This window comes from Ovis canadensis, chromosome 17 (genome assembly GCF_042477335.2).
Source record: "Ovis canadensis isolate MfBH-ARS-UI-01 breed Bighorn chromosome 17, ARS-UI_OviCan_v2, whole genome shotgun sequence".
NCBI classification, from domain to species: Eukaryota; Metazoa; Chordata; class Mammalia; order Artiodactyla; family Bovidae; genus Ovis; species Ovis canadensis.
In genome coordinates, this window is record NC_091261.1 from 14,390,481 (window position 1) to 14,405,910 (window position 15,430).

General features: G+C 43.5%; 1 protein-coding gene across 4 annotated transcripts in view; it reads left to right on the forward strand.

Moving 5' to 3' along the window:
* RNF175 (ring finger protein 175) overlaps positions 1 to 15,241 on the forward strand; it is a 65,273-nt gene extending 50,032 nt beyond the window's left edge. For 2 of the 4 annotated variants that reach the window (XM_069556651.1, XM_069556649.1), the window contains exons 6-9: positions 2,766 to 2,886; positions 7,536 to 7,669; positions 11,361 to 11,462; positions 13,663 to 15,241. In XM_069556651.1, the coding sequence (XP_069412752.1) occupies positions 2,766 to 2,886; positions 7,536 to 7,669; positions 11,361 to 11,462; positions 13,663 to 13,783 (478 nt within the window). In that variant the 3' untranslated portion in view covers positions 13,784 to 15,241. Of the gene's footprint in view, positions 1 to 2,765; positions 2,887 to 7,535; positions 8,032 to 9,798; positions 10,009 to 11,280; positions 11,463 to 13,662 lie in introns of all 4 variants that reach the window. The other 2 variants (XR_011249758.1, XM_069556650.1) reach the window with 2 other exon arrangements.
* The last annotated feature ends 189 nt before the right edge of the window (positions 15,242 to 15,430 follow it).

Sequence of the window (15,430 nt, forward strand, 5' to 3'; positions counted from 1 at the left end):
ACTTAGACATCGAAAGAGAAGTGAAGAGGTGACAGGGCAGCAAAGTCTAGGGAGAAATAAAGGAAATTGGGATAATAATATCCATGACTCAGAATCCTGTTTCCACTGGGAAGATGGCTGCTGAGACGCGCTGTGAGTGAGGTTCTCAGGGGCAGAGCTATGTGTTGGAAAGGAAGTGTGAGACATACCACTGTGGATGGTGGACATACTAGCTGTGGAAAACCACTCAAAATCCCTGGAACATCTCTCACGTCAAAATTCCTCTAACTCTGGAACCTCCTCGGTGGTCCTGTGGTTGGAACTCCAACTGGGGGTGCAGGTTCGATCTCTGGTCAGTGACCCAAGATCCCACAGGCCACGTGACCAAAAAAACTTAATCTAAATCTCTGGAACCTTAGAAATTTGAAAGGCAGAAGTTAGCTACCCATAAGTCATAAAATAAGGAAGAAAACTGGATGGAGACCCAGCCCTGGGGGGAAGGGCTCTTCCTGTGGCAACACAGCAATCTGATTTCATAAATATTTCATGCAATTTTCAGAGAGGGAACTCCCACCATTCCCTAGGAGGAAAGGGATAGAATACAACTGTCCCGATCTATTACTATTTGTTTACACATAGAAAGACACTGAATTATTCTTTCAGCATACTGCCTATATTACTTTAATGTATGTAAAATATTATTTTACTTTTATGAAGTCACTTGGGACTGTAGTTACCCCCAAATTATTATCTGTATGATTTTAAGATCCTTATCCAGGAATTCTCTTATAATGAGGTATATGAAGAACCTAACCCTTCAGATGGGAAATGAAGTGAGAATCGTTCAGTCGTGTCTAACTTTACAAACCCGTGGACTATATGTAGCCTGCCAGACTCCTCTATCCATGGAATTCTCCAGGCCAGAATACTGGAGTGGGTAGCCTCTCCAGGGGACCTTCCCAATCCAGGGATTAGGGAACCCAGGTCTCCCACATTGCAGGCAAATTCTTTACCAGCGGAACCACCAGGGAAGCCCTCAGATGGGAAGGAGCTATTTTTTTCACTACTAATTGTCGTTGAGCACAATTGTATTGAGATTCTTTTCTGTGGAACTACAAGTTCGTTGCTACACTTTTTATCAATTAGATTATAAATCCATGCTCCCCTGGGCATAGAGGGAAGGTCATCTTCATTCTTCGCCACTGCCCCAGTTTTCAGATCTTGGAAGGATGAAGCTGCCCACTGTGTTGGAACGCCCAGTTCACAAGACCAAAAGACCTCTGCCCTCCAGGTCTGCACAGCTTGTACCGTTTCCTCCTCAAGTGAACAGAGCACAGAAACAGCCAGTAGAGGGTTCCGGAGAGAGGGACTCCCACCTCCCCTCCTCTTTCCATGTCCTTCCTGCCTCTGGCAGACCCACCGACTCTCATTGCTAGTATTAGAGACTCTTGCAGAGGGAGCAAATCGAAAGTGTGATCATTAAGATCCAGCTACTACATCAGGAGCTAATCATTCACTTTTTAAAGAAACCTTATGGATTTCCCTTGTGGCTCAGACGGCAAAGCATCTGCCTACAATGCAGGAGACCTGAGTTCGATCCCTGGGTTGGGAAGATCCTCTGGAGAAGGCAATGGCAACCCACTCCAGTACTCTTGCCTGGAAAATCCCATGGATGGAGGAGTGTGGAAGGCTAAAGTCCATGGGGTCACAAAGAGTCGGACACAACTGAGCAACTTCACTTGGTCACTTACCTTTAAGAAAAGAAGGTGGTGGGCGGGGGTGGGGAAGGGGCTGATTCACATTTGTTATATGGCAGAAACCAACGCAACATTGTAAAGCAATTATCCTCCAATTAAAAATAAATTTAAAAATAAAGAAATAGGGGTTGTTGTAGAGAATCCTAGTGTATTTGAAATATCCAACTTGCAAAATAAAAAATTTTTTATTAACACATAGCAACTATGGCATAGTAACAAATGACCTCAAAATGTGAGCTTGATTCCTGGTACCAACTGTCAGGTTAAGCAATCATTTTTCCTAAGTCTCCATTTTTCAAACCAAAGTAGGGCTAATGATACCTATCTCCAATATTTTTAGGTAAGATTAAGTATTTGAAAGCATTCTATAAAATCTAAGTTTGATCACAGGGATCAAACTTCTCAGCCCTAGATACTGTCCAGACCCCACCCCAAGCCACTTAAATTAGAGCCCTAGAAGATATGCTTGTGTATTAGTATATACTTTAAATCTCCCCCAGGTAATCCTAACATACAGTTAGGGCTGAGAACCATTGAACTATTAAAGAGGTTCCTAATGTTAGCTCCCCACTGCAATCATCCTTGTCTGGAGAGCCTCCAAAAATATTGCTGCATGGGCCCCACCTCCAGAGAGCTGATGTAATTGGCCCAGGGTGTAGCCTGCAGATGGAGGTTTTTTACAAGATGCCCAGGTTTTCCCACCGACAGCCAAGCTTGAGAACCTCTGGTTAGATTTGGCTTGTCTCAGCACTGCAGTCCAAAGAAGACGTTAAACACTCTTTCAAGAATTATTTTGTCCACTTAGCCTTGAGTGGTAAAATTTAAAGGAATGGAGAGAATTTTAAATTCACTTTTAAAAAAAAAGAAACACTAAACAAATAAATGAGGGAAAATACACTCAAGGTTCTGTTAGATACCATGGCAAGAAATACTTTCCAAGCTGCAGTCCTTCCCAAGACCATCCCCGCCCCCACCCCCCCACCCCGCAAGATGCCCACTCTTACTTCCCTTGGCTGTTGTTTTCAATAGAATCAAAGCTAGAGATTCCATGGATTTGGGCATCGTGTCCTTGTTTTACGGCCTCTACTATGGGGTAATGGGGAGAGACTTCGCAGAGATCTGTTCGGACTACATGGCTTCTACTCTAGGGGTAAGCGTTGCTTTCATTCTTTGAAATCATTTTTGGTATGTAGAAAAATGGTCTCATCTTACACATTTGTGCCCATTTTCAGAAATAGGGGTTTTTTGGTTCTGTCAGCCCCAACTGCTCCTTGGATTCTCCGGGTGTCAAATTATCTGGAAGTAACCATATCTAGCATACTCGAATTGCCAACATTTAAAGGTTTAGTAAAAATTAATCTAAAAAATAAAAATAAAGGATTAGTAAAAATTCAGCAATAACAAAAACCCTTTATCTGTTGATGCAAATAAAAGTCATATTTGATGCACATAAAGCACTTTAGAATCAATCAACACCTCAGGGTAATAATCATCATAAAGATCAGCTATCATTATATTGCAATTGAAGAAATAGAAGAGATTAAAAGTGTGCTAAATGTATTCTGACTGTATGTTGTTCCCTGGAATTAAAAAAATCGCTAATAGCTTTTTAACGCTCTTAAAATTAAAACTCAGAATGGACACACTTTCTGGCTAGATGGATTCCAGATGCAGATATTAGGAGTAACCATCTGTGTCTAACATACGCACATCTCTTAAAAGCTTAATCCCAAAGGTCCCAGGTGTGACCCAGTGGTTTCAGAAATTCCACTTCTCTGTCCTCTACCAGCCTCTTGGCACACAGCCAGATATGAAATGGAGAAACCACTGTGAGCAGCGAGGAAAGACTGGCCTTCTGGACTGCTGTTCTCCCCTCCGGTTACGGCACAGGACTGAGTCGACAAGGCCTTTGTTTCATCCCCCACCTCCCCTTCCCCATCTCTGTAGACTCCATCTTACTCTTTCTCTAGAGCCTGGAGTCCAGCTTCTGTGGTGGAATGCTGGAATGGCCAGCCTTGTGTCATCTCTAAGACAGCTGCCTTTCTAGTGAACTCTAAGGCAAGCACAGAAGGGAGCATTTTCACTCCCAGTTCCTCCAACAGAAACCAGAGCCATCCCCCTTCTACAAATTCCCAAAGCCTCTTGTGCCTGCTTGTGGACAGGAGAGGAAGAGTTGAATGTCCTCTGTTCTCCAGTGGACCAGGAAGAAAAGATTTAACCTGGCAAAAGAACCAAGTCTTTAAGCCCCAGCTTTATGGAAATTCCTCACCTGATTCCATCCCACCAGTCTATGACATCTTGTCATCTCCTACCATCCTCATTCCAGCCACCAAGTACTGTCTCAAGCCATTGGCACAACCACCAGTGACTTCAGCTGATGGTGTGTGTGTGTACGTGTGTGTATGCACTTATTCACGTGCTTGTGACAGAGGTAAAGAGGAAGCACCACACCAGTGCCTGCGCCCCACACTAATTAAGTCAGACTCTGGGAGTGGAGCCAATGCATCTGCTCTGCTTTAAAAGCTCCCTAGGAAAAGGAATAAGCTATTAAGCCATGCAAAAAGTTGGATGAATCGTAAATATATAGTGCTAAGTGAAAGAAGCCAGTCTGTACTATATGATTCCACTTATATGACAATTTGGAAAAGGTACAGCTATGGAGATGCTAGAGAAAGCAGTGGTTGCCAAGAGGGTTAGGGAGGGAGCAGGGCTGAATGTGTGAAGCACAGGGAATTTGTTAGAGTGGTGAAATTATTCTGTGTGATACTCTAATGGTGAATGCATGACATTAGTTATCTGTCAAAATCAACAGTACTTTATAGCAGAAAGGTTAAACCTTAAGTGTGCAAATGTAAAACAAGTCATGTAGGATGTCAGGGAATGCCAGGATAGAACGTGGACTGTGACCAGAGAATTCAGCTGTACTACAAATGTGTGAAATAACCTCTCTGAAGTGGGGGGGTGGGGGGGAAGTGCTGACCTAAGTCTCTTTGAAATGAGTGGAGATCCAAGATTAAAAGCAAAAGGAACTGTATGTAAGCACTGTACTCCATTAAGTAAGTTTCCCTCAGGGCTATGGGGATACCCTGATACCACTGTGCATGTATTCTGGAACTGGACTCCAAGTGAATGGAAGACTGGTCATGGAAGCTATGTTTCTTACTCTCAGAAGGCTACATATAAGCAAGGAGAGAAGGCTAGAATGATCTGTGAGCGGATCAGAGTCAAAGACATCAGTCCGAACTCGTGTTTAGCTTAACATAGATTATATGTATCTTAAGGTAGATGATATATATAGAAATATTTTATATTTTATATATTTTATATATTTATAACCCTTGTGTATACACATGGGTTAGAGTATACAGACATATCTCCTTGCTTTGTCAACTAAGAAGGCCTAGAAGCAATGACAGCTTAGTAGCAGTGAGCACACAAAGTGCTCTGAACTTGTTTTCTAATACCAGTCTATAATAAAAGGAAACAGTGTTCCTTGGGAAAACGGCTGATTCTGGGTCTTGGCAGGGAACATATAATATGACCCTAGAGTATTTTGTAGGGCCAGAAAGTAAGGAAGTTCTCAGAAAGAGCCCACACAAGAAAAAACCCACAGTGATGAGGGTATGTCAAAGAGACACAGTAGCCAAGGCTGAAACAATTTGAGCAACACAGTAGTAGCAGTAGTATTCATAGTAAATAGTACTGGGTTATAACTCGAAGTATAGAATAAATATCCCTGAGTCCACAGTGAAATAAGTGAATGATTGAATAGATAGATATATAAATAAATGAGAATAGACAGATCTCCTATTCAGACAAATTCCACATAATTTATGGAGATATTCCACCTTTAAGAAGGTTGCATGGTTGGCTTTTATATGTCAACTTGATTAGGCTCTCGTATCCAGCTGTTTGACCAAAGATGAGTCTACATGTTGCTTTGAATGTACTTTGTAGCTGTAATTAACTTTCAGTTCAGTTCAGTCGCTCAGTCGTGTCTGACTCTTTGTGACCCCATGAATTGTAGCACGCCAGGCCTCCGTGTCCATCACCAACTCCCGGAGTACACTTAGACTCATGTCCATTGAGTCCGTGATGCCATCCAGCCATCTCATCCTCTGTCGTCCCCTTCCCCTCCTGCCCCCAATCCCTCCCAGCATCAGAGTCTTTTCCAATGAGTCAACTCTTCGCATGAGGTGGCCAAAGTACTGGAGTTTCAGCTTTAGCATTAACTTTAAGGGAAAGCCAATACCCTTGAAAATATAGATGGGTCTTAGCTAATCAGTCAAAGACGTTAAGGGCAAAAACTGAAGTTTTTCAGAGAAGAAGTTCTGCCTCAAGTCTGAAAACTCTTTCCAGAGTTTGGCCTGCTAGCCTGCCCTCCAGGTTCCAGACTTGCCAGCCTCAGGTCTTGAAAATGAGTCTCTCTCTCCCTTCCCCCTTTCTCCCTCTCCACCCACTCTCCCCCGACCCACACGCATACATATCCTCTGTTCCATTTCCCTGGAGAACCCTGACTGATACAGATGTGGACCATAACTCCTAACTCCCCACTCCCTAAGTGTGAACTGCTCGTGGTGATGGTGATTTCCTTCCAAAGAGTACAGTGTAGAAAGAAGTAAAAGGTAGTTTTAGAGTGGAGAAACTTGACAAACACTATCTCAAACTAAGTGATCAAGGTCAACATCATCAATGATGAGTCATGTTGACAGCACGCACCCTTGCCACAATGTGGTAAGGGTGGCATTTCACCTCTGTTCTCTTCTTCCCTAAACTCATAAGCCCAGCATCATCAAGAGAAAAAATCATTAGCTAAAACCCAAGTGAAGGACATTCTACAAGCACCGCCCCCACCCCCAAACTGTCAATCATAGGGAAAAAAAAACAAAGTCTGAGAAACTGCCAAAGCCAAGAGAAGCCTAAAAAATTTTTTTAAAAAAGAGAAGCCTAAACAGATAAGACAATTAATGGTATCCTGGATGGGATTCTAGAACAAAATAAGGACATTTGAGAAAAACCAAGCAATCTGAACAAAGTATAGACTTTATTTCATAATAATGCATCAGTGTTGGTTCATTAATTGTAACAAATGTACCACCCTAAATGTAAAGTGTTAATCACAGGGGAAACTTGGTATGGGAACTCTATTCTATATTTGTATCTTTTACATCTAAAATACAATGCTACCGTTTTTTATTTTACATTTAAAAAATAAAATAAATATTTTATCTTTTAAAAAGCTTCTTAGACATTATAATGTGCTGCCAATGTTGAGAATTGCTCCTCATCCACACCCCTGGGGAGATGCAATGTCCCAAGTTAGAATTCTAAATGCACTGCTTTCTAGTGGGATCAGTCTTTGTACTCCCTATAGTCAGATGGGATTTTTTTAAATTGATTAAAATTTTAATTATATTAAAGTTAATTAAAAGATACATAGATGTCTGGGGTTACTTGAGATCTGGGAATCAGAGTCTCGGGAGAATAAGGGGAAGGTCAGGTTCTGGGTGAATTTAAAAAGCTTGCCATGTCATTCTGAACTATAGCCCTTGATAAAATTGTTCCTCTTAAAGGATTCCTTAGTGGAGAAGTTAGATGGTTATAATTAGCAATGTGCTTTGGGGTTCAGTGGGGTTTTTCCTGGGAAACCTCTACCCCACGGTAGCATTGTTCTTATGGGAAAAAAACGTTTCAAGTTCTAAACCACCAGAGAAACAGTAAAGCCTCTCTGTCTTCAAGCTGGCAGTGGCTTCCCTGTGTTCACAGAATGTTGTGTGCTCTGGGCCTGTCCCCCAATAGTTCTACAGCGTCAGTGGGATGCCCACCAGGAGTCTGTCGGACGACATCTGCGCCGTGTGTGGGCAGAAGATCATTGTGGAACTTGATGAAGAAGGGCTCATTGAAAACACCTACCAGCTTTCATGCAAGCATGTGTATCCTTTTCATGGAAGGCCATTTGGCCTTCCTCAAGCCAGTGCTGGGAGATGGAAAATCAGGGAAGACTGTCCCATCACCCCCCTCCTCCTTTGTCTCCTCCTTCTCCCCACTTCCTTCTGCCTTGCTTAGCTCCCTTCCCCAAAACCCAAGCCTTTATGCTCCTGTCCATTTTCTTATTGAGACTCTCTCCGATCCCTGATGAATAATGAACTGCTCTTAGTAGGCGGTAAACCTCTTTCCCGCCTCCTCCCCCCAGTAATTTCTTTTTTAAAAGGAATCTTCAGGCCACACAGACAGGAGGGCTGCAGCACCGGAGCAGAGGCTGGCTGGGAGAGCCGGTGAAGCCTTAAGCACACAGGTAGCCAGTGAGGACCGGGGAAGAGAGGGTGGGGAGCGAGGAACAGAGTGTAGTTTCAGCTGCCGGGCAGAGCTCAGGACTTGCCTGGCGGACCCCTCGTCTGAATCTCACAAGAACAAGAACGACAATGTCCAGTTTTTCACTCTTAGGGTTGAATAGATGGAATCTGTCCAGATTAAACAGAATCCAATCATGAGTGCTGCACGTCTGCGGTATTAATGGTGGTGTGTTTTGCCTGGAAATAATTCTCAGGAACCTGCTTGTGTCAACAGTGGTGATGGGGAAAGCCAAGCATCAGCTTTGGCCTTGAAAAGAGGACACCTTAAATTACACAGGAAGAGACCAAAACAGGAGCACATGGTTCTTGGACCATTTCATTCCCTGGCCTATGGGTTGTGCCCCAAAGCACTATCCACCAGCGGAGGGATCTTTAGGGGCCAGGCCAGCCTGGCCCTGGAAACCAGCACCCTCTGGGACTCCAGCAACAGTGAGGAAGGGCTCCATGCGCTGAAAGATGCTGGCATCAAGAGCCCTGGGCCAAGCAGGCTGCACTGCCTGAGCATGTAACTCTGGATACCACAGTTGTGTTTGCATTGCCCAACAATCAGTATTTTAATTCTTCTCTTAATACAGGGAAAAGAAGGCATCATTTATCTTTATTTTATAGTACAATATCAATTTTATAATATTGCTGTACACTCAGTTCAAAGCTCTGGCATTATAAGGTGATCAAACCATCTGCCTCTTGCCTCTGAAGCCCACCGAACCCAGTCAGTAATACCACAGACATGCAGCACTCATGATTTGATTCTGTTTAATCTGGACAGATTCCATTTATTCAATCCTGAGAGTAAAAAACTGGACCAAATGCATCTGAAATGTAATAGGAGCCTTTACTCCAACATTTAAGTCTTAACATTTTAAGGTAAGAAACACAAAGATATCCCATGTGGGATTCTATGTGGTTTTCCAGTGTGATACATTTCCCAAAAACCTATCATTCTTAGTAGAAATTTTCCAAGTCTGGTCCTAGTTTTAAATGTGATTTAGTTTTCAAATGTTGGAACAGAGCCCCTTCTGCCATTTGCAAGTGGAAATCTTTTCTCTCTCCACCTTTAAAAGCCCTTAGGGATTGTTGTACATGTGTGCATACGTAATCGAAAATGTAGTCACCTGCAAATTTGCTTTGCAGGGAGTATTATTAATGGCCCATTTTAGCATGAGTCATATGAGCAAGGAGTGGGCAAACATGAATCATATTAACAAGGGGTGGGAATCTGAGTCCTGCTCTGCAGAAATTCTGCTGGGGTGAAGGCTTTTCATATGAGATTTTGAAGATAAAAGAGGAGATGAACATCTCAATGCTTGCTCAATGAGCCCTGAATGCCATACCTGGGGGATATGGGGCTATACTCCAGCTCTTTTGAATGGAGGACTGTACAGGTTTTGACTCAATATCTTTGTTATAATACACTTTATGTTAACCCAAACATGCAAAAGTGACCCCAGTTCCAAGAACATAAAAGAACGGGAACTCTTGGTCGCACACCTATCTAACACCGAGGAATCATCTGCGTGGCCTTGACTGTCTCCACCTCCACGCCCTCCGTTAGTGAGGGAACATCTACAAGGTGCTGAAGCAGATCAGGGAAAGCCACGCTGGGACCGATGACTGTAGAAATGAATCAACACGATGAATCTCACAGTTAATCACGGTGTCTGTTGTTTAGTCATTAAGTCACATGCAGCTCTTTTTGTGACCCCAAGGACTGTAGCCCGCCAGGCTCCTCCATCCATGGGATTTCCCTGGCAAGAATACTGGAGTGGGTTGCCATTTCCTTCTCCAGGGGATCTTCCCAGCCCAGGGTTTGTACCTGCCTCTCCTACATTGGCAGGCAGATTCTTCACCACAGAGCCACCAGGAAAGCCCCAGTTAATGACGCTACTCAAATCTATAAGCTGTGGAACCTGAGGAAAGTAAGTTTGCAATAGTAATTGGTTTTGAATGATACATTCAAATATTCATTCAATAAAGAGGCGTGTGTGTGTGTGTGAGTGTGTGCTTAGTTGCTCAGTCATGCCCAACTGTCTGAGGCCCCATGGAGTGTGGCTCCTCTGTCCATGCAGTTCTCCAGGCAAGAATACTGGAGGGGGCTGACATTTCCTCCTCCAGGGGGTCCTCCTGTCCCAGGGATCCAGCTTGAGTCTTGCGTCTCCTGCACTGGCAGGTGGATTCTTCGCCATTAGTGCCCCCTGGGAAGCCCCCAGACAGGCACTTAGGCACTGCTTAAGGTGCTGAGCACAGAGGCGAATGAGTCACTGTCCCACAGGTAGCACACTGCCCAGGAGAGATATGTAAGTACCCAGAAAGTCGTGCCACAGACTGACTTGACTCAGGCTCTGTAGGATTCAGTCCCTGGTGCTGAGAGAAAACATATGGTTCATTGTCAACTTTGGGGACAAAGCATCGATCTTTCTGTACAAGGGATTGTATACAAATGAATCTGTAAGTGCCTAGATTCTATATATTCTATTTCAAAATAACTGGCTCCTTATCAGTAATAAAAACTTGAGAAAAAACTTATGAAGCTAATAGAAATATCTGCACAAATATTTGACCACAAATAATTTGAACTTGTCTAATCTCATTACATTGGAGAAGGCAATGGAACCCCACTCCAGCACTCTTGCCTGGAGAATCCCATGGATGGAGGAGCCTGGTGGGCTGCAGTCCATGGGGTTGCTGAGGGTTGGACACAACTGAGCGATTTCACTTTTACTTTTCATTTTCATGCATTGGAGAAGGAAATGGCAACCCACTCCAGTGTGATTGCCTTGAGAATCCCAGGGACGGGGGAGCCTGGTGGGCTGCTGTCTATAGGGTTGCACAGAATCGGACACGACTGAAGTGACTTAGGAGGAGGAATCTCATTACATAGATGGTAATGGGTAGGTGCCCAAAAAGCCAAATGGGGAGTTGCTATGAGAAATGCACAAAAAGTGAGGATATTTTACATAAGACATCCTGTAAAAAAAGCACATCCACATTCTTTGTCTAATTTAATCACAGAATCTGAGGTCAGAACATGTAAGGCTAAGAAGATCAGTAAACTCCTCAGGGTCATAAGCTTTGACTTCAAGCTCACGGTCCTTGGAGGCTCCATTGTCCTGCAGAGGCTCTAGGAAAGCAATGGGCACACCCAAGTCATGACTGAGAGCCATTTCTGCCTCCACCACTCCACCCAACAGGTGGGGTCACTTCCATCACATCGTCATGAAGTAGACCTTGCCCTTCAATATCCAGAAGCTTCCCTAACAAGATCCCGAAGCTTTCATGAATTCTGCATCCGAGGTTGGTGTATTGTTGGTAAAAAGCAGACGTGCCCTTACTGCAAAGAGAAGGTCGATTTGAAGAGGATGATCAATAACCCGTATCCTTTTTATGAAGTTGTGAAATATTATTTTCTGACGATACATTCTTTAATCTAAACTTTCTTTATCCTCACTACAGGTACTGCAGAAAACACTGTTTTCCCTAACTACCTATTTCAAAGTGACTTGTCGCTTTCCTTGCCCATGTCTACGTTACTATTCTAGCTAAGTTAAATGCCAAAAAAGATACATTCTACTCTTTGTATTCTACTTATTCCACTATAAGGGCTTTAGTGAAAATGTGATGGGACATTGCAAATATGGATAATGTGAATATATGGAAGGATAAGATAAGTAGGTAGGCAGATAGATGGATGATAGATAGGCAGACAGACAGATGATAAATAACAGGTGGATAAGATGAGTGGATGGGGAGGAAAATAGAATAGAAAACTTAAAAGCCCCAACTGTGAACTAGAATATAGAAAAGTATTTTTAAGGTGTACCAAACTATTATTTCCAGAAATGAGTAGGGTTTTTCTCCCTGAATTTGGGCTTCTTTAATTCCTTGCTATATCTCATCTTTTCTTAGGCTAACTGAAGTAATAATAATATTGAAAGGAGTGAAGACCTATTACAGATTTGGTCAGTGAATGGCAACAACAGGATTTTTATAGACAGCAGGGACCCCCGACCAAATAAACTCACATCTCATTAAGGTCACAGGAAGGGAGTGTCCCCCTCCAGCGCTGACTGCAAGCCTTGGCCCTCTACCCAACCCACCCAGGGGGGTAAACAGATCTAAAACACATCCCCCTTAAGTGGAAGGACCCTGAGGGGATGGCCACAGTCTGCCGGAACTCCCTCTTAGCTCCTCAGCAGCCGCCGTCCTACAGTCAGTCCCCTACGTAAGAACCTCCAGGTCGTGACCTTCCAGAGATGGGAACACGCATCCGCATGTCCGGTCATGTAAGTTAGCTCGTGTGTCTGTTCAGCTACCGTGCTGTGCTACAGACTTTTCATGGTACTGTACTATAAGATTAAAAACATGTCATTGTTTTGTTTGCCTGATTTTTATGTTATTTGCGTGAAAAGTACAGTATGTAGACAATGATGTTAGTTGGGTACCTAGATAACTTTGTTGGACTTATGAAAGCCCTCTCTGAACAGAACTCACTCATACGTAGGGGACTTACTGTATTCCTTCTGAGTTCCAGTCACCTGAATTTCACAGTGCTAAAGGAGATCCTCCCATCCCTGCCCCCTTGACTCTTCACCAACCCTAACTGTGCAGGTTCACCAATGGCTATCTGCAGAAACGCCCCCGTGGCTGAGAACTGCAAGTCAAGGGAAGACTTGCCAGTAGAGCCGCAGGGGCGGCAGCGCAGGTGGGCCCTGGGTCTCAGAGCCACACCCCAGCACAGAGAACCCGCTCCGGCCGCCAGCTCCCCTCCCAGCTGGCCTTTCTCTCCGGAGCCAGCCAAGAATAGCCACGGCAGAAGGCTGTCATGCACCTTCTCTCCTCACTAGGCTGAGGCCGGAACAGCTTTTGCTTAATAGCTCTCTTGTGAAACCTCAGTATATGCGTCTTTGTTATAAAATGGGTGATAATGTGATCGTAAATGTCACCTTAATGATCATTTAAATAATAAAAGACAATTGGTTTCTTTGAGAGAACGAAATGGTCTTGAGAGAGTAAACTTTTGAATATTACATGTACTTTTTTTTTCTGTGAAATACAGCACTGTGTTTCTGAATGGAACATCCTAGCAACAAGCATCATTCTTCTAAGGCAGCTAAAGAAACACAGGCGCTCCTCACTGAGATTCAGTGTAAGATAAACAATACGTATGAAGGCCTGCCTTTCCGTGTATAACACGGCTGATAGAGATACTACGTATGAAGTTCCCTCAGCACAGTCTAGCCGAGCGACCAGGATAGGATATGTATTATCAGTGAACTAATGTCTTCCTTTTTAACATGCAATGAGTTCCCTCTGATGAACTACGGCAGAATAGCCCAGAGCTGTTTTTGCTTGCTTAACTTAGCGGTAGTTTTCATCGTCCTTGGTTTTCCAAGTTCGTCATTCCGCTTCCTTTCTTTCAGGATGTGACCCTTACCTTTTATTCTTGTTTGGGATTATATTTGGGGATTTTATTGCAGACCATTTTACTTTTAGAAATTAGATGTGGTATAAATAACAATGACTATTTCTGCTACGTGGCTAGATATAAAGCAACCTCCTTAACTGAGATTCAGCTGGGAGCGCACACACTTTTTATACGGACAGATCCTGGACTGGCTTCGTTATCTGGTGGCCTGGCAACCTGTGGTAATCGGAATCGTCCAAGGCATTAACTATTCACTAGGGCTGGAATAGCATGGCACGCCTACCCCAGAAGCAATGTACTGCATGTTGAAATATTTTCTAATACTCTTTTAATTTTTAGAGATCCCAAGAATTTAGAGAACTGAATAAAAACTGGCCCTGGGTCTGTGTGGAAAGAATTTAAACAGAAGCTGAGCAATGCCTCTTTCTGATTACAACCATTTTCTCATCCGTGCTTGTGGCACATTTGGTACCACTCACCGTGGACATCCCATCCCGAGTCTGGCTTACAGTGGTCTCACCTGGGATGGGTTTCAGAGGTCTGCAGAGTGCTTCTCACATACAATTTTACTGAGTTATAACAAATGCCGTCTTATCAGTTCAACATCTTCAAAGAAGTAGACTCATTAAATCTATGGTTTAAGGACACGGTCTTTTCTGTTCTCTGTGCTCGTTATCCCGCGGCAGCTTTGGTACCACAGAGCCCTTCCATTAGCGATCACTCTCAAAACCTCTAGCGCCGGCTGCTGCTGTCCACACGATGGGCCAGAGCCGCGCGGGGGCCCCTGGGGCTGCCGCGCACTCAGCCCACCCACGGGTGACTGGGGAGCGCATCCCTCTCTCCTTCTGGGCCGCTCTGTTCACACTTACACACACACACACTCTTTCCATGGCCATGCTGTTTCCGTTTCCGTCCTAGCCCTTTTCAACACCTGAAGTCACATCCTAGACTCATTTGTCTACTGTCTGTCTTCCTCTCCATGAAGACAGAGGACTGTATGTTTGCTCCCTACTATCTTTGCAGTGCTTGGGCAGCACCGGACACGTAAGAGGCACCAATAAATACCTGCTGAACAAATGAACCAATCCAACAAGAAAGAAAAAATTAACAGAACTGAGAAGACAAGTCAGAACAAACTAACCTAAGAACGGCACTACCATGTTGAACTCCGTCAAATTAATTCATTTTAAATTACTGGTCATTTACTAAAGAGTCACCACTATACGTCACACCAGACATCTGCAACAGTTGAAGATATTACACGAGAATGAAGTAAAAAGGAAACACAGCTATTGCCAAAACACTGGCAACACATTGCTGCAACATAGGTGACCGAGTTATCCTACTGAGTGAAGGAAATCAGAAAGACAAATATCCTATGATGTCACTGATATGTGGAATCTAAAATACGACACAAGTGAACTGATCTGTGAAACAGACTCGCAGACACAGAGAACAGACTTGGAGTTGCCAGTGGGGAGGGGGGCCAGGTACCTGTTGGATTGGGAGTTTGGGATTAGCAGATGCAGACTATTATATATAGAAAGGATAAACAGCAAGGTCCTACTGTATAGCACAGGGAACTATATTCAATATTCTGTGATAAACCATAATGGAAAAGAATATGAAAAAGATACATATATGTGTAACTGAATTACTTTGCTGTGCAGCAGAAATTAACACTGTAAATCAATTATACTTAATAAAATTTTAAACAATTTTGGCAATGTGCTTTATACAAAATTCCTTCATAGTTATAATGATGAGATCTCACATTAAGATGGTTTTTTGGCTGTGCCAGGTCTTCATTGCAATGCATAGGCTTTCTCTAGTTGCAGGGCAGAAGCTTAGTTGCTCCAAGGCATATGGGATTTTAATTCCCCCACCAGGAATCAAACCTACATCCCTTGCGTTGG